At 43.9% G+C, this 26,274-nt stretch overlaps 1 protein-coding gene across 1 annotated transcript; it reads right to left on the reverse strand.

Moving 5' to 3' along the window:
- Positions 1-935: 935 nt before the first annotated feature.
- LOC106554014 (uncharacterized) lies at positions 936-26,274 on the reverse strand. The gene is made up of 5 exons (XM_087708701.1): positions 25,766-26,274; positions 16,411-16,793; positions 12,811-12,971; positions 10,548-10,680; positions 936-5,937 (listed from the first exon to the last, which is right to left on the reverse strand). The coding sequence occupies exons 1-5, from the start codon at positions 26,226-26,228 to the stop codon at positions 5,755-5,757; spliced, it is 1,323 nt and encodes a 440-aa protein (XP_087564827.1). The 5' UTR covers positions 26,229-26,274; the 3' UTR covers positions 936-5,754.

The following is a 26,274-nucleotide window of genomic DNA, read 5'->3' on the forward strand; positions in this document are numbered from 1 at the left end:
TGATGGATAGCTGAGGGCTTAGCCCACTGACCTCTCCAATGATATCACAAAAATTCCTAACAATACCTATAAAGCCCTTCATGGCATCGGACCTGGGTACCTGAGAGACCGCCTCCTGCCGATCACCTCCCATAGACCGATTAGATCACACAGGTTAGGTCTGCTCCGGATTCCATCTGCCAGCCAATGTCGGCTGGCAACTCCCCGGGGGAGAGCCTTCTCTGTTGCAGCTCCAGCCCTCTGGAACGATCTCCCTGTGGAGATCCGGACCCTTACTACCCTCCCGGCCTTCCGCAGAGCCGTTAAGTCCTGGCTGCTCCAGCAGGCTGGGGGGCTCTCAAAATATCCAGCCCCTCGGAAATTGTGACTGTTGTATATTTTAATACGTTGTTTGTGTATTATCCCCCCTCCCTTGTATTATTGTAAGCCGCCCGGAGTCCTTCGGGAGTGGGCGGCATACAAATCAATAAAACTCTAACTCTAACTCTAACAATCTGCCTCTTTATACGTGTCAATGTGCCATATATAGTTGGTAGGGACAACCTGTCAGGAAGCATATGTTTCTGTCTGTCCTGATCCTGCCTAGTCATCATCTCCACATAGGAAGACAAATGATCAAATATTAAAAACCCCATTACTTTCTAACTTTGTAGCTCCCCAACAGCGGGCTGGCTCCATCTGTCACAATTTGACCTGTTTACAGAGATGAGTAACAGCCCAGGAACTAAATCACATCGAAGATGCACAATGAATTCAAAGCTATCGCTGACCACTGTACCTTGACTTTAGTTAATGAAGCCATTCTGAGCACCATTCGTCTGAACAGGAAGTATTCTGTATTTAGCTGCATCAGGTGAAGAAAATTTGAAGTTTCGCTACAAAAGAGAACACACACACACAAAGAAAACCCCACAACACCCACATCTGAAAAATACTTTATTTCTAGGCTATTTCCTTGGTTTAGTTTTTGAACAGAAACATGAAACATAATGGGGATTTACAAACAAAACCGCCAACAGTGAACACAAATACTGCTCTTTCAACAGTGTCCAAATAAAGCTCAGATGTAGTTTACTTGGACAGTGTGTAAAGTTCAAGCACCTGCTCAAATAATATGTAATAAAAAATCAGTCCCCTGTAGGTTCTGGAAGGAAAAGAACCTTCCAATTACAATCTTAAAAACATTCTATATTTAATCCTTAATTTATCCCTTTCACCGCGATCATAATCCCCTAGTCCTTTTAATATGTGCATTGCTTGTGCCTGAAAAGTAATTAAAAAAAAAAGGTTATACAGCAACCCATTTCGGTACTAATAAAATGTGGACGGCTGACTATCTGGAATAAACGCTTTTTAAAAAATTCAACAGCATTACCAAATCAAGCTCCACTTTTGGGGATTTACAATCCAGGTAGATCTTCTTCCCACTTTGGAAAAGAGATTAGCTCGCTGTTGTCTTTTCTCTCCCCTCCCCCAAATTTCCCCCCAGATAGCTCGGCTTGACCCCTAAACCTGGAGTGTTTAAAATCAAAACAGCTTTAAAATAAGAAATCGGTGTGGGGAAGCCAATTCTAAGTCTACCTTCTGCAAACGGTGAAAGAGTTCAGATTGATTGACTTCCAGGATCCCACCATAGGGACTCAGGAGCGGGAGACTCACTCCCGATTACTTGATTACTTGTCAGCGACATTAAATCTTGCTCTTCCTATGGGGCCCTGGGGGAAGGGGAACTGGAAGTTTAGGAATAGCAGCAGCACTGTAGAGCCTGCAATCTCATCGAGCTGGAGAACTGGAGGAGGAGGCCCGGGCAGGCCTGATTTCTATAGCAGGTGCAAAATAGGAGGCGCCAGTTGCCTAAATCCCTCAGTCTCGATGGCAACTGAATCTGTAATTGAAGAGGAGGGACTTCACTGCCGCTGCCATTCACTTCTCAGGAAGTAAAAAGGGGGGGGAAAGGGGGGGGGGAGAAAGGGTTGGGAACAGTCATTGAAAGGTTCTTGTGGGGCGGGTCCCCAGAATGGGGATGGGATCCTGTTTTGCAAAGGCAAGAAAATGCTTACCTCAGGCCTCCACTTCACAAGCTGCAGAAATGCTCTGCTTTTAAACCACTTCCAGCTGAGAGACCTTTTGCTACCCACTCTTGGGAGCGAAATCCTGAGGAATTGGAAGCCGCCTTTTCCAACCAACCTGGTTTTATTTAAAAAAGCCAAAGTTTTCAGCAGCTTCAGCTCATCAGATGCCACCAAAGACTCACTTCATCAGATGCCACCAAAGACATAACGTAGCTTTTCTCCTGCCACGCTTAAGCCGGCTTGAGCGAGTCCTCGTTTTGGTGAGATCTTAGGCGTTTCAAAATAGGTTCTAAATCTGTTATGAATTAAAACCCAAACAATGAATGGACCTTGCCACACAGATGCTAAATGTGGAGTGCTTGAGCCCGACTGTCAAGAAAGTGAGAAAGTGAAATAAAAATAAAATGCTCCAGACAATCGGTTACTAAGCATCACAAATTGATCTCCAACAAGTTCACTCTTTTAGAATATTTCAAGGAAGATGGTTGCAGTCTCCCAGCCTGGGCCAGAGGGGCTTCCAGTTCAGAAGATTACAACATATAAATCTAAGATTACTATATATAAATCTAACACCGGCTTCCAGAAAGGCAGGTTTGGGTGAAACTGTTAAGAATGTCCCCCTAATTTCACTTCTGTAACTCTTTGAAAGCAGAAAGATCAATTTTATAAACATAGTGAGGTGTTGTGGCCCAGCAGGAGCCGTTGGAGCTGCCACCAGACTCCGACAGCGAGGGGCCCTATGAGTCAGCCCTGGAGGATGTGGAGGCCCTATGTGTCAGCCCTGGAGGATGTGGAGGACCCTGGACAGGGTTCCGACTCCGAGCAGGGCACGGAGAGACTGGTTGGCCACCAGGTGGCACCTGAGCCTTGGACCAGTGGGGAGGAGACAAGGGAGAGTGATCCAGAAACCAGCAGTGAGTTGTTCCTGGATGCACGCCATCGAAGAGCTACTCAGCGTCAGGAGCAATTATGCAATTACAGGAAGTAATTGCGCTCAGCTGGTGGTCATTACGCTCCTCTCCAGACTATAAAAAAGACTGCTGGTGACACCACGCAGAAGTCAACGCTTTGACTAAAGAGAACGTAACTAACTTGGCAGGCTGGATTACTGCCAAGATTTGTCTGAATTGCTGCCAAGTTCCTTACCTGTTTGTTTGCTTGGCTTTCAGCCACCAAGGTTCTGGTCTTGCTATTAAAGGACATTCTAATTAAGCTTGTCTCGGCTTTCGTTACTGGACGGAGGAGGGGGGTCAGAACAGTCAGGTATATATTTTTAATTGCAGCTGGGCCATGGAGGGCCAGAGAAGAAATGCTCCTAATCTTCAATATTTGTCACTGGTCACAGGCTGGCATTGCCAGCTAGCCTGGCACTTACCTGAGATTCACCATAGGGGCACTGAAGCGGCTTACAAATGACACAGCCGATATGGTTACAACAACAATGTGCAAATGTGCTATGGCATCCAGTAATGAACTCTGCAAAAATCTATCCAAGCTATATTTTCCAACTGGATGAGCAGGGAATTCGTAGCCAGGCCTCTGCCACAAAACCCTGAGAGTTTCTCCATTTGCGTATCTGAGAACTGTGTAGTTAAGTTCTCTAAATTTAAATGTCACCTCCCTTTGCCTTGTTCTCCGTTTTTTGCCGGTGCTCTCCGCGGATTAGGTATGAACAGAAAAAAATTGTTCAGAAATGTACTCAATAGCTCCCTGGAGACCTGCAATAGAGAGCCTCTTACATCCCTTCAGCCTCACACATATCAAACCGAGAATCCTTTTAATTCTGCATCCAGCGATGGCTAAACGGATGTTTTTGAGAAATACATAACTGGAACAGGAAAACAAAACCTTCTTATGCTGTACAATTCTCCACTATCTGGTATTCAGAAATAAACAGTTAGGAGCACAAAGAAACTACTTTGGCTAAAACAAATAACAGCTGGTGCTTAAAACTATCTTTCTTTACATTTAATCTTTCTGAAAGTGTCATCCTACTTTCTGCTACATTGGACCAGATCTCTCCAAAAACAAATTGCTACCCAAAAGCCCAGGAAAAGACAAGAACAGACTTGTGAAACAGACATTTATTTTTTTTGCTGAGCTCCACCAAATAACTCCTAACTCCCACTTGCTGGGGAGTTAAAGCTATTCTTTTGAGCAGTATCTAAATTCTGGGCTCATATTCAAAACAACAAATCAAATCCTGCTCGCTTGGTTTGGGAAGGAGGAAGCTACGAGCAAAGTACTGTCCTTCTCCACATACCCAAACAACACAGTGAATTGATAGAAAAGAATATTTGTACCTCAGCGTTGAACTGTGGAGTTTCTTGGTGCTCTCCTTGCTTGGTTGTTTTCTTGCAGACCTTTCATTACCAAACTAGGTAACGTCAACAGTGCGCTGATGACCTTGTCTTAATTTGGTAGTGAAATGTCTGCAAGAAAACAACCAAGCTCAGAGATCACCAAGAACCTCACAGTTCTGCCCTGAGCTATAGATATTCTCAAAGACTTCATACACAGTGAATTGGCAAAAGAATCAAGAAAAAGTATGTGTGTGTGTGATTTTTTTAAAAAAAGCTTTCTTCACTACAGAGTTGGAAGGGGCTAGTTGTCAAGGAAAGACTGGATCACCTTTCTCCAGCGAGTAAAATTAGTCTCTATTTCTTTCTAAAAAGCTGGGTTCTTTTCTGTGTGAAGATCAATGCTGGCAGAGAGCAAAACTCAGATCAAACACTGGGAATCCAGCAGAGAGAGATAACTGAAGCGATAGAAAACTAGTAAACCCACAATCATCGATGGCTTCTTGAACTCCCATGTTTGGCTGCCCTTGAAGGATATCTCTCCAGAGCTTGCTTAGCACCGTGACCCGTCAAAACCGCACTCGACAAAACCGCGCCCGATTAAACCACGTCGCTGATGTCATCAACAGGGCGACAACAGCCAGCACGGAGAAAGAAGGGCGCTTTAAATAGCGCTTTTAAAGCAAGCCGATTCAACTTAAGGTAAGGGTTAGGTTTAGGGTTAGGGTTAGGTTAAGGGTTAGGGTTAGGGTTAGGTTTAGGGTTAGGTTAAGGGTTAGGTTTAGGGTTAGGTTTAGGATTAGGTTTAGGGGGGTTAGGTTTAGGGGTTAATTTTAGGTTTAGGGTTTACAGCGTGCTTCTGTCTCCGCGCTGTTGTCGCCCTGTTGATGACATCAGCAACGTGGTTTAGTTGGGCGCGGTTTAGTCGAGCGCGGTTTTGTGATGGAACCGCTTAGCACAGGCATTATGTTTCAAGGTGAGAGGTCATCATAGCCAAGTCACCAGCCAAAAGAGCTGGAGATGATTTTAACGTTTGCAGAGAAAGGGCTGGGTTAGTTTGTGAGTTGGTTACCTGCTTCTTGGAGATCACTCATCCGTTGGGCAAGAAAATCCCACCCACAAAGTGATGAATACATATTATAAATAAAACACAGCCCCCCCTCTATTTAGATGCTCCGATTCAGGCAGCAACAGAGAAAAGAGGCAGCATGTTTCCTTGCTTGAAGGGCCAGCTTTCTTCTCAAGGAGCTTCCAGCTCGACAGGAAATCAAAACAAGAATACTGACTTCATTGGGAGGTAGACAAGCAGCAGCCAACTGGGAGATTCGGTTTCTTTCCTCTCCTTACCACAAAGGGCCTTGGGAACTGCACAGCCAGCCCCTTTAGATGCAGGCCCCAGCTCTGGACAAATAGCCCTCATAATTCTCTTCACAGTGTTTTATGCAGTGGCAGAAATAGTTCACATCGGCAATGGCCTCCAGAAGGTCTGTTTGGACTAGACAGATGTCATAGAGCTCCGAAGTAGGAATTGTCCGGGGAATGTCACTTCCTTGCTCTAAGAATACCTGTTGGGCCAAGATAAAGTTAAATATGAGGGAAATGGTTCATTTAAAAGAATAATAACTATCACGTATTGTTATTTTGTATAAGAAAATGGAGTTGGTATTGTTTATAAAGAGGTAAATGCTTGATATGTCAAATGGAACAATTATCAACTGTTTCAAAATTACATGCATGTAGCAGCTAATACTGTGTTCCCCTGAAAATAAGACAGGGTTGTATTTTCTTTTGACCCCCGAAAATAAGGCTTGAAGAGATGAAAGCTTTGCTTTTGAAAGAGGAGGAGCTGAATGTCCAGAAGGAGGACTTTATTTGTTGACATAATCTGAATGCTACAAGAAAATGGTCCCGGTTTGCATATTGTTTATAATCCAAAGAAAGAAAGCCCTGTCCCCATGAATCATTTCTTTCTTTCGAAGAAAGCACACAAAGCTTGCAATCAGGGTCCCTTGCCTCATTACCTCCATTCTCAAGAACAGAGAATCTAGCCTTAGTAATTGTTGCAGGCTAATTCTGCCGACTGCCAGGGGTTCGATCCTCACCAGGCTCAAGGTTGACTCATCCTTCCATCCTTCCGAGGTGGGTAAAATGAGGACCCAGATTGTTGGGGACAATAGGCTGACTCTGCAAACTGCTTAGAGAAGACTGTAAAGCACTGTGAAGCAGTATATAAGTCTAAGTGTTATTGCTATTACAGTTGGTCCTCGACTTAGCATCCACAATTGGGACCACAATTTCTGTGGCTAAGTAAGGTGGCTGTTAAGTAAGACACACCCAATTTTATGACTTTTTTTTTTACCCTTGGTTGTTAAGCAAATCACTGGCATTGTAAAGTGAATCATGTAGTCATTAAGCAAATCTGGCTTCCCTCATTGACTTTGCTTGTCAGAAGATGGTTGGGAAAGTCACCAATGGCAATGATATGAATGATTGTACATGTACATTGGTTGCCAAGCACCTGATGTTTGATTACATGACCATGATGATGCTACAACAGTCGTAAGGGTGAGGACTGGTTGTAAGTCACCCTTTTCAGTGCTGCTGTAATCCGTACCTGTCATTAAACAAACAATTGTAAGTTGAAGACTACCTGTATTATGCTTCAAGGGAGATGAGGAATGTGGTGGGGGCATCACAACAAAGATAGGATTGACAGTTTTCAGCTTGGTTTTCGTGGTGGGGTCCCTCTTTCATGTATATAAGGAATATGAACAATTATACTCCAATTATTGTCCAAGCCCCCAAGATCAACCACAGCCCTGATACGGCCCTCAATGAGACAGGGGTCTCTGAGTGTGGCAAAAAGGAGGACTTGCATGGATCAGTATCTACGCGTAGGCGTGTCAAACACAAGGGCTGGATGCGGCCCGTGATATGGTTGGATGCGGCCCACAGGGCTGCCCTGGAAAATGTAAGGAGCCGGCCCACGTTGCTTTGGCCTGGTCTATCCAATACAGCTTTGGCCCAGCCTACCCAGTGCAAAGAGGAAACATGCCAGAAGTTTGGGGAGTGGCATCAAGCTGGCCATGCCCACCCAGTTGGCCACATCCACCCAGCCGGCAATGCCTGTCCAAGCCCCCAAGATCAACCACAGCCCTGATACGGCCCTCAATGAAATTGAGTTTGACACCCCTAATCTATGGTAACTGTTCTCAACAGCAAGGACTGGTGAGGGAATGAAGAAAGAAGAAAGGCTGAGCGCCAAAGACTGGACGCCTTTGAACTATGGTGCTGGAGAAGACTCCTGCGAGTCCCTTGGACTGCAAGGCGATCAAAGCGGTCAGTCCTAGAAGAGATCAACCCTGACTGCTCTTTAGAAGGCCAGATCCTGAAGATGAAATTCAAACACTTTGGCCACCTAATGAGAAAGGAGGACTCCCTGGAGAAGAGCCTAATGCTGGGAATGATGAGGTGGCTGGATGGAGTCATGGAAGCAGTAGGCGTGAGCTTAAATGGACTCCAGGGAATGATAGAGGACAGGAAGGCCTGGAGAAATGTTGGCCATGGGGTCGCGACGGGTCGGACATGACTTAGCAATTAACAACAACAACAACAGTTTCTTCTCTCTGTACACTTCAAAGTGGAGAAGTAGCCTCAGCATAGAGAAATCACACCTGGCAGAATCTTCCTTTTTACAGCATCAAAACACATGACATCTCCGGCCCTGCCCTGAAGCTACAAACAGCAGACCCTCAAAGCCAGCTTTGAAAACCCCTCACAAGCTGAATGACAGCTAGAGAAGAAAACTTTGGAACATGCTCAGATCGGCCCACTAAGAGGGAAGAGCTGAGCTTGGGACTTCCAAGGGAAAAGGCAAAGCATTTTCAAAGGGATCCAGGCTGGCTTAGAGCTAGCAAAATCTTCCTGGCCTCTGACATCACATGATCTAACCTGGAATCAGCAGGAGGAAGAAGGAGGGCATGGAATCCCAGGGGTCCTCTCTGCCCCCTTGTTTTCTAAATATAATTTGACCTGAAACTGACTGGCTGTGGGGGGGTGGGGGTGGTGAATGAATAACATCACCTTCTCTCTCCATCTCCCTTTCATCAAAGGCCATTCTGTAGGCTGTGGCAGGATAAAATGTTCCAGACAGGGCTCTTTGCCTCTTCCACCAAGACCCGAGTACAGGTAGTCCTCGACTTATGACCACAATGGAGCCTAGAATTTATCTCGCTAAGTAAGAAATTTGTTAAATGAGTTATGCCCCATTTTACGACTTTTATTGTCATATTTATTAAGTGAATCACTGTGTTGTGGGCCGCCAGCAGCCAGAGGAACTGGCAGCAGATTCGGACAGTGAGGAGGAAGTTGGGGAGGAACATGGGCCAGTCCTGGAGTCTGGGGAAGGCTCTGATAAGGACTCTGTATCGGAGGTGAAGAGGGGGCCAGAGCTGTATGCCAGTTATCAGCTGCCTTCAGAGTCGGACGTCAGTGAGGCAGACGAACAGCTGGAGCCTGTTCCCAGTGTGCGCATACGCAGAGTTGCCAGATGAAGGGAATAGCTAAAGAACAGGGGTCGACTTGGGAGTAAGGCCATGAATGGCTCCACCCATAGGAAATAAAAGAGGAGCGAAAGGGAAGTGGAGTTTGCAGGAGACAATTAGTTTGCTTAATTGGTTCGAGACTCTCCGAGACTCCTTGCCAAGTTTTGCAGATATCAGCCTGGCAGCCCTCCAAGCCAGATAAGGTCTGTGACTGTAAATCCTCCCTCGAAAGACTTTGCTGGGTGCGAATGAGCAGAATTCCCAGTAAATTAATAAAAGAAGTTTTTGTTGGGACAAGGAGTTTGCTTCGTGCTCTTGGGAAGCCTCGGTCAGAACACACTGCAGGCGTTGAATTATAACACGGTTGTTAAGGGGATCTGGCTTCCCTGTTGACCTGGCTTGTCAGAAAGTCGCAAAGGACCCCAGGACACTGCAACCGTCATAAATATGAACTAGTTGTCAAGCATTTAAATGTAAATCACATGACCATGGGGATGCTGTGAAGGTCGTAACTGTGAAAAATGGACCTAAGTCACTTTTTTCAGTGCTGTTGTAACTCCGAACGGTCACCAAACAAACTGTTGTTAAGGACTACCTGTATTTACTGATCAGCTTGACTAAGGGGTGAAATCAACTTACCTTCGCTATCGGTTTGCAAATATGAGCGCAGCTGCCACCTCCGCGCATGCGCAGGACCTTTCGTGCATGCACAGTGCGTCAAAAACAGGACGTGATGACCTCCAGGTGGGTGGGCGGAGTCTCCTGCCACCACCGCTACAGGTTTGCCCAAACTGGGTAGAAGCGGCTGAATTGCACCACTGGCTTGGATGTCTATTGTCAAGCAATGAAACAGTCCCAGCCTCCACTAGTAATTTTCCCTTATATTGTGAGTGGCACCAAGCCTCAAGGAACCAATGTGGTGGCTTGAATCCAACAAGAACCAATTAACCTTGCCTGCCCAGCTTTTCATCAACCCCCTAATTCAGGCAGCACACAGTCTCTCTCCCTGCTGCCTCCTTTCCTAAGGAAAAGCTTTTAGGCCGATATGAAGAGCTGCTACGATGGCCTTTCTCTTTGGCTCTCCCCACTTCCCAGCTTTGGCATGAAAGCTGCCCTTTAAGCACTCAGGAATGCACTTGGGCTGCTAAGAAGCAGGTTGCTGGGCTTGGGGAGGTAATTGGGGGGGGGGAGAAAGGGGAATGACTCACATCGAGGACAGAAGGAGCATGGCGCAAGAATAGGCACCAAGCATCTGCTCTTCCACGCTAGCCGCTGTCCTCCGCTAATCACCTGCAGATATGACAGGCGGCTCACTTACCAATCTCCGCCACCTTTGGGACAGGTTAGAAGGAGAAAGAGGCAATCCTTGCCAGCGAGGCAGAGGTACTTCAGGCCATGGGCTTTTCTGCTTAAGGACAGAATAAAGTGGAGGAATCACAATAGTGAGTCTCCACAGTGCACAAAGTCTCCTGCGTATTGTCTCTGAAAGCGTAGCTTATTTCCCAGGATTGACAAAAGGGAACTGCACAATTATAATTATAATTAAGAGCTGTGAATGACCCACAAAAGAATCTTCCATTCAAAAAAAAAAAGCGGGGGGAGATTGGAGCAATGCTTCTCCTTAACAATACCTGAGGATGCACAATGGTGTCGGAATCAGTCAGTCGGATATTATCATCTATACAGATATGCTGGACTCCGGAGTCCTGAGGATCGACCCAAATGGGCTTTCCACCTTGGCTGGAATAATTATTCTTAGCCCACCTACGGGAAAGAAAGAGACATAATCTGTAGCAATCAGCACAGACCTGCATTCATTTTGCTCTTTGTATTTCAAGAGAGAGAGAGAGAAAAGAAGGAATGGAAACAAGAAAGGAAGGGAAGGAATAAATGCACACAGGGCCATAACGGGTGGTCCCTTTTCAATTAAAGACCTTCCTTCAATTTATTCCGTTTCTAAGATTCAGGGTTTCAGAGGATTTTGAATATCATTTATTTATTACTTTACCAACAAACAAACGAGGAAAATGATGCCCTGTAAAATGATGGAACAGGAAGTGAAAAGCCAGTAAAGATAAGACAAAATGAAATGTTGTGCTGAGCATTTATGGCCTAAATTTTGGCCACTGAAATTGTCCCTATCTCTGTTTCTCAATCCTTTTGCCACAATGTACATAAATTCCCAAGTTTCTGTGTAAAATAATAAGGGCAAAGCAACTACTAGATTTTGATTTTCAGAAACAAACAAAACTATCCGGATACCGTAGGACTGAAAACAACAACAACAACAACTCTGTATTTAGGAGAATAAGTCAAATATATGAAATATGTGTAATCTTGTCTCTCTGGACTCAGAGTTGTCTGTGCCCTGCTAAAGAATATCCAAGAAGAGAGAATCCTGCCTGCTAATAGGAAGGAAGGAAGGAAGGAAGGAAGGAAGGAAGGAAGGAAGGAAGGAAGGAAGGAAGGAAGGAAGGAAGGAAGGAAGGAAAGGAAAAGAAAGAAGGGAGGGAGGAAATGAAGGAGGGAGGGAGGAAAGGAAGGAAAAGAAAAAGAAGGGAGGAAGGGAAGGAAGAAAGGAAGGAAAAGAAAAAAGAGGGAGGGAAGGAAGGAAGGAAGGAAAGAAAGAAGGAAAGTTTTTTTTTCCAAATGAGAAATAAAGGCTACAAATAAATTAGGCAGCTTGATAAAGGAGCATAAGGCAGATGAATTATCCTTTAAAAGACCTAGCTTGATTTATGATTGAATAGAGGTTGCATACCTACAGGGCAAGATTAACTCACAAAAGACTCTTTAAACTAAATTACTCCAACTCAGTGCCCTACAGATTACATGGTCAATGGAAAGAAAATGTAAAACTTATTTAAAGGCTAACAGGTTGAGAAGACCACTTCCTGGACCAGACTCAGCAGATTATAGAAGCAAGAAAACTCCCTACTTATAACTCCACATATCTTGGCTGAGGTAAGGCCATTAAATGCCAAGAAAGAAAGACACAAATCAATCTGTCAGCAAAAAAAAACAAAAACCCATGGAACTAGAGTTAGGAAGTAAAAACATAATGATTTTAGTATTAATGGCTTCCATGAGGCTGAAAATATATACTATTAGCAGTCTTTATTTTTGGTGTGATACAAGAAGAATATTTTAAAAAGCTCGCTGGATTGTAATCTGATCATACAGATAACCCCTCATTTACCAACCATCGTTGCAATTGGCAATTCTGTTGCTTAAGCACTGCAGTCACTAATGATACCTCATGACCATAATGGACATCATTTCCCATTTGACGGTTGAGCAAACCGCTGCAACCATTATCCCGTTTTAGACTGCCATAACTTTAAAGGCACAGTGGCTCAGTGGCTAAGACGCTGAGCTTGTCGATCAGAAAGGTCGGCAGTTCAACGGTTTGAATCCCTAGCGCCATGTAACCGAGTGAGCTCCCGTTATTTGTCTCAGCTTCTGTCAACCCTGCAGTTCAAAAGCATGTAAAAATGCAAATAGAAAAAATAGGAACCACCTTTGGTGGGAAGATAAGAGAGTTCTGTGCACCTTCAAAGTTTAGTCATGCCGGCCACATGACCACGGAGACGTCTTCGGACAGCGCTGACTCTTCAGCTTTGAAATGGAGATGAGCACCGCCCCTTAGAGTCGGGAACGACTAGCACATACGTGCTAGGGGAACCTTTATCTTTAATTATGCATATATACTATCATTTTGAAACTTCTAAACCCATGTTTTTGCACCCCCTGGTTGGGAACCTCTATTTAGACTGTCATAACTTCAAAGAATTGCTAAACAAGGTGGTCAGTAAGAGAGGATCACCCATATTTGTTGTTAAAAGGCCAACCACTGTAAATAAAAGTAGGCCAAGAACAAAGCATATATCTCACCATTCAAAGTGGTCCTGGAAACCACTGATGCCTTCCCGGGAGCTGAAATAGGCATACATTTTCCTGCACCCGTTGTCGCTGGAGAGCTGCTCGGCTCCATGGCTCAACGCCACTTTTTTCTTGTTGCAACGTATCTTTCCAAGTCTGAGATCTATAGGCAACTGCGGTGAAAAATAATAAGAGAGATAGAAGAACATTATTCAAAGCACCAATTCTAGACAGCTGAGATGGTCAAAGTAGAGGGGAATTTAAGAAAGAACAGAAAAGACCACCTCTCTCTAAGTGGATAAAGGCTAAGATATATGAAGAGATATTTGATAAGGGAATTTCATCACCGGTGTTTAATCAGGCTGATATTACCGTTATACTAAAAGCAGGTAATGATGGTATTCAGTGTGCTCATTATCGTCCAATCTCATTAATTGACGTCGCTGCAAAGTTTTCTAACAGCAGTGCAGGCAAATAGAGTAGAACAAGTGGTAGTTTGTTATTAACAATGACCAAGCGGGGTTTATAAAAACCGGGCAAGCAGCTAATAACATTAAAGCAGCCTTTGATCTAACAGATTTGAATAAAAATAAAGCTCAAGTAATTTTGTCACTACGGTAGATACTGGAAAGGTCTTTGGTAAAATACATAAGCATACCACTCTTGCTGCACTAAATAATTTGTTATGGAGTTCATAAAATAGAACAGATGTTATATGAATTGCCAATATCTAAAGTGAAGATTAGTGGCATGTTTTTCTCCCTTATTTATTATTTAGAATTTTAGAGGAACTGGACAAGGAAACTGTTCAATATTTGCACGGAACTCTTAGCTTGTGCTATTAGACATCAGAGAGATCTATAGAGAAGGATATAAGTCCTTTGAACAAAAATTGGGTTTTATTTTTAGGTGACATTCTTTCATTTATTTCTGAACCTTATAATACTATCCCAGCGTTAATGCAGAGGATTAATACCTTTAGCAAAATAGTTACGTACTTATTAACTGGTCCAAATTGGAACCGATGCCTTTAGGTGAAAAATTGGTTATCCATCCATTTAAGGAATATTAATTCTATTTTTGTATGGAGTCTATTACATATCTAGGGATCTCTATGCCAAAAGATATAACTCAGATAGCAACATGTAATATAAATAAAATTGATAGATGGGGAAAGATGAACGCTCTCAAAATGAATTATTATTCCTAGAATAATTTAAATCCTAAGAGGAATTGCAGTCTTTGTTATCTGGCAAATATTTTTAGGAAATAAATTCTTTAAAGGATATTTTTTACAGCTCAGGGTTGAAATGAAATTCTTTGTTTAGAAAATTTCTATGGGGTTCTTTGATTCCAAAAATATCTTTGCAAAAAATTCAGTTACCAATTAAAGATGGAGAATTTTGTTTTCTGAATCTATCATGCTATATTTTGTAATTTCACATCATTTTTTTAACCTTACTTTATCATATCAATAGATAGAATAAAACTGTGTGATAGTGTGGTGGCGCAGTGCTTAGAATGCAGCATTACAGACTAATTCTGCCAACTGCCAGCAGTTTGATTCTGAGTGGCTCAAGGTTGATTCAGCCTTCCATCCTTCCGAGGTGGGTAAAATGAGGACACAAATTTTTGAGGGCAATACATTCACTCTGTAAACCACTTAGAGATGGCTGTAAAGCACTGTGAAGCAGTATATAAGTCTAAGTGCTATTGCTATCAATATGATTTTTTTTTTAAAAAAAATAGTCTTATATTACAATGACTATTTATGCTGGTCTACTACCAAAATAAAATAAACAACTCAGATGTTGGTTTATGGATTTTGGTTTTTGTTATTTTGTTTTCAAAATTTTGTTCACGTGGGAGTGTTATTTGATGTATACTACCTGGACTTGTAATTAAAGTTAGCCCTCAAGTTGTAATCATTAATTTAATATTTGTTTGAAGTTACAATGGCACTGAAAAAAGTGTCTTATGACCATTTCTTTTGCATCTTGAATTTTTAACAAACCATGTCCTTTATTTGGGATTATTCTCTGCAAGCCTACAGATCATAAACGTTTTGTAGAAAAATCGAAAACTGTCTATCTATCTATCTATCTATCTATCTATCTATCTATCTATCTATCTATCTATCTATCTATCTATCTATCTATCTATCTATCTATCTATCTATCTATGTGTGTGTTCCAGCATAACTGTGGAACGCCTCGAGAAATTTCAACCAAACCTGGTACACAGATGACTTATTCTCTGGAAACAAATACTATGGGGGTAAGACATCCCAACATCCCTTGAGGGGGTGTTCTGTTAAGATAAAGCCTATTGTGCCTTAAAATGGCTTCTACTGTACTGCCATAAAATGGCTTCTACTGTACAGCGCAGTGGAGTTACCATGATAACAGCTTCACAGTACTCCACAAGGGGGCTCCCTCTGGTAAGGGGGAAAATCCAACATTAGAAATTACGTTTGGTCCAGACATTTTACCCCTATAAATAAATACCTGGGCAATGCCAGGTTATTGGCTGTAATAGATGAATAGTGACCTCAAGGCACATAATCAATCCACCAGTCTAATAGAGGACCCAAATGGCTTCCGACTTCAGAGAACCCCATCTCTAGCAATGGACCCCATGCTGTTGGATTTGATTTCTCCTGTTCAGCTACCAGGAAAAACAAGGGAAGGATCTATCTGCAAGAGAGGTAGGACTTCTCCTTGCATAGTTTCAGATCTGCAATCTCACACAAAGGAAACCCAACAAGAATGTCTCCTTTTTATCGGGAGCTCACTTTGCAGAAAAAACTGGTTAAACTAAATTATTTCCGTGCCACTCTGTTTAAAAATCAACCAAACTTGAACCAATGAGTCTTTTTGAGAAAAGTCTAAAAAGGAGAATACCGCATTTTCCCGTCTATAAGATGCCCTCATGTATAGGCCGCCCCCCCCACTTTTCTTCCCCAAAATTCAGAAATATAGAATGCTGCTGCGTTTAAGTACCGGTAGATGCCAGCCTTCCCTCTGGTGGGCCTGGGCAACTACTGGAAAGAGATGGGCCTGTTTCAGTGCCTGGTGTCCAGATGCTCTCCCTTCCCTCAACTTCTTGGGAAGTTGGAATTGATGGAACTTTTATTTTTAGTCCCACAAACTTCTTTCCCTGCACACAATGGCGAGAAACCTCGTGCCGGCCACTCCATTTCCTGTTTCTCCATTGCAGCGCAGCGCCCAGGATCTACTTTGATAGTGGGGGTGGTGGTGTTGTAATTTAACAACTGGTTCACCCAGGGTCACGTTGGCCATTGCGGGGGGCTCATCCAGCATGTGTGGTGGAGTTGGAGGACGGGGATGAGTCAAACTTTTTCCTCTCGGCCCCCAGGTGTACAAGATGCCCCTCCATTTTCAAGTAAATATTTTAAAGGAAATGTAGCGTCTTATAGACAGAAAAATATGGTACATTGGAGAGAAGGACATGCTACCCTCTCAGAACAAGTTAATAGTGACATTCTTTCCTAGAACATCTCGACTAAAAGAGCTGAAACATCTGCGGGGGGAAAAGCCAGCATCACTCAAGCAGCATTAAGCAAAGGGGAGACTCTGTTTGCCCACTCACCGAGATTCCTCCCAGGGCAGGGAAGCCAGGGTGCTGCCCCTCCAGGGCGCAGCTCACCGCCTGCAGGACACGAGGCAGGTCTGTTCCGAAGGTGCGAAAGATGACCGCAAACTCCCTCCCTTCTCGATGCAAGCTTTCCAGGAGGCGGAAGAAGGAAGGAAGCACCAAGTGGTAGTGCTTGGCCTGCTCTTTGATGGAGAGCTGTGGGTGAGGCTGACCCTGCCATTCCAGCAGCTTCAAGTGTTGCCTGTGAATGTCCCGGAATTTCTTCCCCCAGAGCGTTTCTGTGAATTTGGTGTTACGGCCATACTGGGAATAGAAACTCACAGCGCCTTGGCAGGGAGGATGCAAAGAGGGAGACTCACTGACCCACTGCCATTCCCCTAGAAGAAAAAGGAAAGGGGCAGGTGAAGCTCTACGTCAAAACACAGGGAGTCCGTGAATTGCAACCACAACTGGGACCAGAATTTCCACTTGCATTTTTATGTGCTTTCCAACTGCTAGGTTGGCAGAAGCTGGGACAAGTAATGGGAGCTCACTCTGTTATGCAGTGCTAGGGATTCGAACCGCCGAACTGCCGACCTTTCTGATCGACAAGCTCAGTGTCTTAGGCACTGAGCGATCGCGTCTCACATTAATGGTCCTTACCACCCCTCAAACTCCTGTACTTCAACCAGAGAAAGATAAATGGCTGCTGGCAATTCTAAAATGACCTGAGAACTTCAAAGCTCTTTTCCCCATATTTGAGCATACGGCTTATTATGGACAGCAATCCCACATGGATGACATAAACCAATTTAGTTATTCCTCAGGGAAAACAGTGTCTAATTTTTAAATTGCAAAGCTTTGACCCTTTGTTACCCCCAATAGGTATAATTCTTCATTTCCATCCCTAACTTTCTTGAAATATGTCCCAGAAGTATAAATTAAAAGTATATACTGATTTTATTTTTAACATGATTTGAGCAATGGTGAAAAATGCAGGTTGCGATTGGACGCAACCAAATTAACATTTGTTTTGCCCCAGGTCCTGGCCATCCATGTAAATGTGACTAGATATATATATATATGGTACTTTGGTGAAAAGGTGACTCCAAAATGATACTCCAATCAGAGTGAGGCAACAGATTTTGGCCTTTTTGTGAATGGGAGAGGGTGGGGGGAGACAGGAGTTGAATGATTAAGAACCAGAAAGTGTGCAGAGACTTAAGGCCCCCATTTTGCTTGTTAAAACTCCCTTCAACCTCCACTTCTCTGTTTATTTTTGAAATGTAGCTACTAATTGATTGTATATAGCCTGGTTTAAAGCTTTATGCAAATGAAAGTTGCACATGTCTATTTATACTATCAACCTAAAAACCAGGAAGTTCCTAGATAAGCCCCATTCAGCGCTGAAGGGACTAAGGCTCTTGAATTATTTGCCATTTCCTAGCCAGTATTTTTCAACCTTGGCAACTTTGGACTTCAACTCCCAGAATTGCCCAGGCCTCATGTGGCTGTGGAATTCTGGGAGTTGAAGTCCACACGTCTTAAAAAGTTGCCAATGTTGAAAAACACCGAGCTAGCCTATTTCCTCTGGGAACTGGGAACATTAGAACTGAGGGAAATAAAACCTACAGGCCAACGGTGGGTTAAAAGTGGAATACATATAGCAATAGCAATAGCAGTAGACTTGTATACCGCTTCATAGGGCTTTCAGCCCTCTCTAAGCGGTTTACAGAGAGTCAGCATATTGCCCCCAACAATCTGGGTCCTCATTTTACCCACCTCAGAAGGATGGAAGGCTGAGTCAACCCTGAGCCGGTGAGATTTGAACCGCTGAACTGCTGATCTAGCAGTAGCCTGCAGTGCTGCATTTAACCACTGCGCCACCTTGGCTCTTCACAGCGTATATCTGCTTCAGTCTCAAATGTGATTGGTCCTATCAAGGTGATGCTTCTGTTATAAGCACAGCAGCTTCCTGGCTCAGCTTTTAAAGAGACAAATAAGAAACTCAGCAGTCGGGCTCTTTTAATGCAGAATCTAGTCCAGTGACGGCTAACCTTTTGGTCATTGCGTGCTGAAAGTGCACACCCGCAGCCATAATGCAAAGCCTGCGTGACACCCCCCCCCTCCGTTTTGGGTCTAGTACACCTCCCCGCAGCTTCCTGGGATCAAAAATAGGTCCGGGGGCGCACAGAACCCCCCCCCCCATGCTCCCCCACCCCTGCGCATGCAAACGCCCCCCCTGTGCATGCGTGCATGTCTCCCACATGTGCCACGCGCCCCACGCATGCATTGCAGAGACCCAAAAATCAGCTGGCTGGTGGGAGGTGGGCGCTCATGCATGATAGAACTGAGCTGGGGCGATGGCCACAGAGAAAGCTCTACATGGCACCTGTGCCATAGGTTCACATCACGGATCTATTCCTTGCCACGAAGCCGAATGCTCGTCAGCTGTTGGTGCCCTCATTTAAACATAAAAGCTTATTAAGTTCCGCTGCTTCCTTTGCAATCTTCGGTTAACTCAAAACTGCTCCAAATGTACGACGATGCTTGTCAAAATCCTCTCTGCTGATACCCACCACTTCTCCTGGAATAGAACTCAGCAAACAGGGGTGGCTCCAGCCCTTCTTCCCTTCCCTGCTTCCTTCTCAGCTCTTTATTTATAATGTGTTTAACATGCATTAGGCTCTCTTAATATTGTGCCAGACACCGTTATTAATAAAATCAAACAAATGCCTACCAACTGCTCATAGTCAAATAGAATTAAATTGTTTTCAACCAATCTGTCAGGCGCAGGCAGGATGTTTTAATGCTGAATAGGGAGCCCACGTGATGTTAAGATGAAACAAGAGAGACGAACAGCCCTGAGAACTGTGAGGAAATGCGCACACAATCCTTGGTTGCAGCCGCTCCTGTTGCTAGGTGGGGAACCTTTTCCAAGATAAGGAATGATGGCTTATTTCCTTCGTAGCAGTTAAATGCAACCATGGTTCTCTAAGTCCAGGGTCCCTCTTGATTAGGTAAAAAGCTCTTGGGAAGCCTATCCCAGTGATGGCTAACCTTTTTTTCCTCAGGTGCCGAAAGTGCGCATGCGTGCTTGAGTGTGATAGCACACACACATGTGTGCCCACACCCATAATGCAATGTACCCCTTCACCCCCTGCACCTGTGTGTGCAATGCCCCTGTGCTTCCCCCCACGCTTGCGGGTGTGACCCCTACCTCCAAGGCCCGTTTTGGGCCTAGCAGACCTCCCGGAAGCTTCCTCAGACCAAAATCGGAGTGTGGCAGTGGTTCTGGGAGGCCTGCTAGGCCCAAGGGGCATAGGGGGCATGCTCCCCCTCCACGCTCCATGTGCATGCAACTCCTCACTCCCACGCATGTACACGTCTCTCGCATGCGCAGCAGACAGACAAAAATCAGCTGGACGGCTGAAGGCACGCTCCCATGCGCATTGGAGCTGACCTGGGTGAAGGCTCGCATGCCAGCAGACAGGGCTCCACATGCCACCTGTGGCACGTGTGCCATAGGTTCGCCATCACGGCTCTATCTACTCCATGGGTTTCAAATCATTCAAATCATCAAAACTGCCATCACATGAAGTTTCACGATGTTTCCCCCCCCTTTGCGGAGTTGGGGTGGGCGTGGCCTGCGCGAGAGACATCCAGCCCGCGGGCCGCCAGTGTGACACCCCCTGATCTACTCCAAAACTCAGGAATATGAATTGCGTGTATGTGTCAATCACACAATCCCGCAACTGTTGCAAGTCCATGCCAGTTGCCAAATCTAGAACATGTGAGTGTGGGAATGCTGCAACGGTCATAAGTATGAGGACTAGCTGTAAGTCACCCTTTCCAGTGTTGTCGTAACTTCAAAGAGTTGCTTTAAAAAGGGTTATAAATCGAGGACTAACTACCTAGGCCACAGTGCTCTCCTTTAACCTGATTCGGGTGAGATACATGATCAACGTGGAAGAACATCTGATCTCTTGTAGGAGAGTTTGTGTACGACTGTATGACTGAGATAATATGCCCCCAAGGGGTTGAAAATACTAAAAATAAAAAGCTACGTAAATACGACATATTATTTATTCATGACAAAAAAGTACACGCCACCACAGGCAGGCTAGAGGGAACAGATAACCTTAAAACTACAATTAACATAATGTTCATTGCTGGATATCAGCTTTCTTGAGATTAAACCAAACAATCCCCAAAAGAGAGAAAAACGGCTTTCATATTTTCCAGAACTTTTCATAAGCAAAATGGCAATGCAGGCAAGTTCTGGGACCGTAAACACCAGGTTTGGTGTTAAACCTGACATCCCAGGTTTCTAGATTAGAATCAGATTCAAAAAAGATACTTCAAGGCTCACTGTTGCAAGCAGGGACAATCCACAAAATACAACATTCCTTTCGTAATCCTTTGAAGTTACAACGGCATTGAAAACCTGATTTATGACCGTTTTTCACACTTAAGTGTTGCAGCCTGCCCATGGCCACATGATCAAAATTTGGACGCTGGGCAACTGGCATGTATTTATGATGGTTGCAGTGTCCTGGGGGGGGGAGGGGGGAGCCCGGTGATGACCTTTTGTCATTCACTTAACAACTGTGTTACTAATTTAACAACTGCGGTAATTCACTTAACAAGGCAAGAAATGTCATAAAATGTGGAAGAACTCACTTAACAATGGTCTTGCTTAGCAACAGAAATGTTGGGGTTAAATGTGGTCATAAGTCAAGGACTATCCGCATCACATACATTGCTTGGGACCATGTAATAATGAAGCTGTGAAAGGGACATACACAATCCTTCACAGAGTAATTTTCTGCAGAGCTACTCGGCAATAAATCCTCACTGAGTTCAGAAGCTTACTTCCAAGAAGGTGTGGATAAAACTGCAGCTTTAATAGGTCTGTAATAATACCATCTATATCTCTGATGGGGAACCCATGGCACAGGTGACACACAGAGTCCTCTCTGCCGGCATGCGAGCCATTGCCCTAGCTCAGCACTACCGCGCATGAGCGTGTACCTCCCACCCGGCCAGCTGGTCTTTGGGTTTCTGCCATGCATGCGTGGGGGGGCGGAGCACACCTGTGGGATTGCTCGCATTACATTTGGGGGGCTTGCGCAGCATCCCCGTGCCCCGTTTTGGTGCAGGAGGACTTCTAGGTCCAAAATGGGCGGGGTGTGTGTTTGTGTGTGTGCTTTCGGCATGCAACAACAAAAAGGTTAGCCATCACTGACCTATATGCTACCCAACTCTACATGGCTCACAACAATAAAATTTCAATCAAATCAACCTTGGCTTTGGCCAAAATGTACCCAACCATGAAGCCAACCTGCTGGAAGTGTAAAAAAGTACAAGGGACTTATTATCACATATGGTGGACATGCCCGGAAGCACAAAAATATTGGACAAAAATTTGGAAATGGGTGCAAGAAATTACAGGAGAACAGATAAAATACAAACCCGAAATCTTTCTACTGGGAATAATCAAAGGGAAATATACAAAGAAAATTAAGTACATCTTAACACATCTACTAACTGCAGCTAGAATAACATTTGCCCAATGCTGGAAACAAAATAATACCCCCTCGGACGAATTAGTGCTAAAAAAAACTTTGGATTGTGCAGAGACGGACAAATTAACACTGAAATTAAAAGATAAAGAAGAGTCGGAATATTATGAAATTTGGAACAATTGGTACAAATGGCTGCAAAACAAGAATAAAATTAATTAAGCCAAAAGACAATATATATAAATATATATAGAACTGTGTATAAAGGTGTGTAAATATAGAAGCGAAATATTACATACATGTACAGGTATGATGACATAACAATATTGATGTAATGACTGTAAGGTGTTGTAGAAGGGAAAAAATCTGCTAAAAAAATTTCAATCAAATCAACTGAACATAAAAGATGGGAGGACAAAAATGGCTTCAGCTTGAAGGAAAACAACTTTTTCAATTCCAGGTTCAAAAAAAAATCTCAACATGCTGCAAAACATAGAATTGTTTCAATAGAAGAGAATATTTGTAGCTCAGGGTTAAACTGTGGGGTCCTTGTTGCTCTAGGAGCTTGGTGGTTTTCTTGCAGATGTTTCATTTCCAAACTAGGTAGCAATAGCAATAGCAGTTAGACTTATATACCGCTTCATAGGGCTTTCAGCCCTCTCTAAGCAGTTTACAGAGTCAGCATATTGCCCCCAACAACAATCCGGGTCCTCATTTTACCCACCTCAGAAGGATGGAAGGCTGAGTCAACCCTGAGCCGGTGAGATTTGAACAGCCGAACTGCAGAACTGCAGTCAGCTGAAGTAGCCCGCAGTGCTGCATTTAACCACTGCGCCACTTGGCGCAGTGCGCCCAATGTCCTCAGGACATTGATAAGATTACCTACTGTGTTTCCCTGAAAATACAACCTACCCCCAAAACAAGCCCTAGCTCAATTTTCAGGCCTATGCCTAATATAAGTCCTACCCCCAAAATAAGTCTCGCCCACCATTTGGTTGTACGAGGTGTGGCACAGGCATAAAAATCCAGCTAGCTGAGAACTGTAACCAGGTCTACATCTCGACCAAAATTAGGCTGGGTGGTGTGGGGAGTTAAAAGTACAATATATATGTATACTTTTTGTTCTATTTTTTCTTTTTAAGAAAAGAGGAGAATATATGTTAAAATTAAATACGTATATCAAAAAACTATAAAGACCCTCAACATAAAATGGAGCTTGCTCAGGAGCTGAAATACACCAAGTAGATGAGATGAAGAGTGGGAAGAAAAGGAGAGAGGTAAGGGAAGAAGAGAGGGATAGGAGAGAGGGCAAGGAGGAGGGAAGAGGAGGAGAGAAATGAGGAGTGGAGAAGGGGGAGAGGAGGAGGTGAGAGGAAGGGGAAGTAGAGTAGGGAAGGATGACAGAGGGAAGGAAGGAAGTAAGGAGGGGGAGGAGAGAGAGGGAGAAGAAAGTGATGGATAAGGACAAATATGGTGTATGGAGAGCAGAAGAGCCAACAATTGTGTTTCGGGAGTTGATGGTAAGATGAATTGATGTAGACATTTAATCATACAAAACGATGCTGGCTATGTAATAGCATACATGTGATTTATATGTTATGAAAATTTAAAAAAATACTAAAAAAAAAAATCCAGCTAGGGCAGGGGGGTGGAGCTCCCGGTGTTATTTTGGGAGGATGTCTTACCCACTTACCTTAGAACCGCTGCAACCATGCCTACCCTTTCCCTGACGCATCACACAGCTGCCCGACTTTTGCTCGTGGCCAGATGCCTCATGGCTCGTCATGCTGGTACCATCACTCGCTCATGCAATGACACAACACGCCATGTCATGAGCGGTGGCACCGGCGTGACGAGCCAGGCGGCATCTGGCTGTGAATAGCTGTGAATGGCTGCAGAAGTTGGGCAGGGGTGCGACAGATGCCAGGGCATGAGATGTGTGGTTGCAATGGTTCTAAGGTAAGCGGGTAAGACATCCCCCCCAAAATAAGACCTGGTGCTTATTTTGGGGCTGAAAATAAAATAAGACTGGGTCTTATATGTGAGGAAACACCGTAGTTTGGAAATGAAACATCTGCAAGGAAACCACCAAGCTCCAAGAGCAACAAAGACCCCAGACTGCTGTTTGTGAAGCATCATCTAGTTTTTTTTATACCACCTTATAAGCTTTTAAAATCTCTCATAAAAAGCAATGAAATTCTTCTTTCAAGAGAAAAGAAATGATTGCCGCTTTTGAAGCAGAACAAAATGCATTTGGCGTAAAACTGTACGAAACATTCTGAACTCAAAACGACTCAAGCTTGAAATAGGTGAAGTGGGTTATTCAGACTTCCCTGGAAATTTCTCAAGCTTTAAATGGCTTTGTTTCAAACTCAGAATATTTTCAGGGAGGCCAATGTGCATTTATTAATTTTATACAGTATACAATTATAGGGAAGGCTAATTGATGGGGTTATTAGAACCAGAGATTTTGGAGAAAGAATTTCAACTGGATGGTTTATAGTCCTCAAGATACCTGTGAGCAGAATCTGAAAAACCTGATATCGAGAAAACAGTGATGTAATTATTATTTAATACTATATGATATGGGCTATGTATAGTATACATGTGAGTGTGTGTTATGAAAATAAAATAAAAAATATTTCAAATGAGAAAACAGTGTGCAAGAAATTCTCACTGACAAGCAGTAATATTCCAGCATAATTCTGGAGAATATTTTTTAAAATGTCTTCTGTATTTCCCCGCAAACTATTTGACCCCATAATGGTTTGTGAAATCTCTCCATTTTCACCTACATCCCTAAAGCACCAGTTATTTTCTAGAGGAAAAGTGTTATAGGACAGTGATGGCAAACCTTTTTGTTGTTGTGTTCCAAAAGTGTGCATGACCCCCACATGTGCCCCGCCCTCATGCATGCGCACACAACCCCAAGCATGTGCAACCACTGCGCATGAGCATGTGTCTCCCGCATGCCCCCTGCGCATGCATGGCAGAGACCCAAAAAACAAGGAGGATTGCATGCATGCGCAGTGGAGCTGAGCTGGAGTGGCAGCTCGCATGCCCCCAGAGGGCTCTGCAAACCACCTGTGGCACCATAGGTTCGCCATCACGGATAGAGGATATACCGGTAGTCATCAACTTATGACCATTTGTTTTAATGAAGTTATAATGACATGTAAAAAGTGATTTATGGTTGGTCCTCATATTTATAACTAATCTTCATATTTACGACCACCACAGCATCCCCATGGTCATGTGATCAAAATATGGGCACTTGGCATGCATTTATGACTGTCACAGCATCAGAGTCGCCTTGAGATAACATGGGCGGCTAAACAAACAAACAAACAAATAAATAAAATCACCATTTGCAATCTTCCTAAGGGGCTCATGGCATCAGTCACCTTGAGGTAAGATGGGCAGCCTATAAATGTTATGAATGAATGAATGAATGAATGAATGAATGAATGAATGAATGAATGAGATCACCATTTGTAACCTTCCCAAGGGGCTCCCGACAAGCAAAGCCAATGGGGAAAGCTAGATTTACTTAACAATTGCATGATTCACTTCATAACCATGGGAATTTGCTTATCAACCACAGCAAGGCCATAAAATTTGGTGCAACCCACCGAATGCCTGCATTTCTTAGCGACAGAAATTCTGATCCCAATTATGGCCATAAGTCGACGACTTATTTGTGTGTGTCTTTTTCTTGTCTAATGGCATTTTTTTTGGCATGAAACTTTTAATTCATGATTCCAATAATTGGTTTTTCACTTTTAAAATCTATCCCAGGCCCAAAATTGAAGATGTGAATTCCCCAAGACACCAAACGATCTTACCTGTGTGGCTAAGTTTCCCCCAGGTCACGGTGCTCAGGTAACAGTTTAAAGCAGCACTGGGATCCTGTTTGGTAATTGCATCAGAGACCAGGATGGTGTTGTTCAAATCGATGTGCAAAATCAGCTTTCGCTTCTTAGGGCTCAAGATTGGTCCAGGAAGAAGTCCAGAGGGAGTGGCCATGGCTCCCAAGAGCTCACAAGCTATTTCGTCTTTTTCTTGCATCCCTTCGGGAGACCGATTGGGTGGCCCTTCTTCTGCACAGCCGACCATCTCAACTTGCTCCCCAGAACTTCGGAGCCTGTTCTCACAGGTATTCATGCCGGAAAGAGAATTTTTTCTCTTCCTTTTGCTGGTACAGTTGGAGATAGGTTTTGCGTCTGCCAGTCCAAACGTCACCTCATCACACAACGGCATCTGCTCAGGTTTTAAAGTGCCTCTGTTAGACAAATTATCTTTCTCCATCCAATGGTCAGAGGGATTTCTGTCCTTCAAATCTGGTGGGCCATAC

Source organism: Thamnophis sirtalis, unplaced genomic scaffold (genome assembly GCF_051295495.1).
Source record: "Thamnophis sirtalis isolate CommonGarterSnake01/CBP01778 unplaced genomic scaffold, rThaSir2_p1.2 scaffold_3, whole genome shotgun sequence".
NCBI lineage: Eukaryota > Metazoa > Chordata > Lepidosauria > Squamata > Natricidae > Thamnophis > Thamnophis sirtalis.

Bases quoted from the DNA above. Each gene is read 5' to 3' on its own strand.
- LOC106554014 (XM_087708701.1), bottom strand. From the start codon at position 26,228: ATGGAGAAAGATAATTTGTCTAACAGAGGCACTTTAAAACCTGAGCAG. The intron at 10,681-12,810 runs GTGAGATATATG...TCTTTCCCGTAG, and splicing joins TTCCAGGACCACTTTGAATG to GTGGGCTAAGAATAATTATT. The intron at 5,938-10,547 runs GTATTGTTAAGG...TTGGCCCAACAG, and splicing joins ACACCATTGTGCATCCTCAG to GTATTCTTAGAGCAAGGAAG.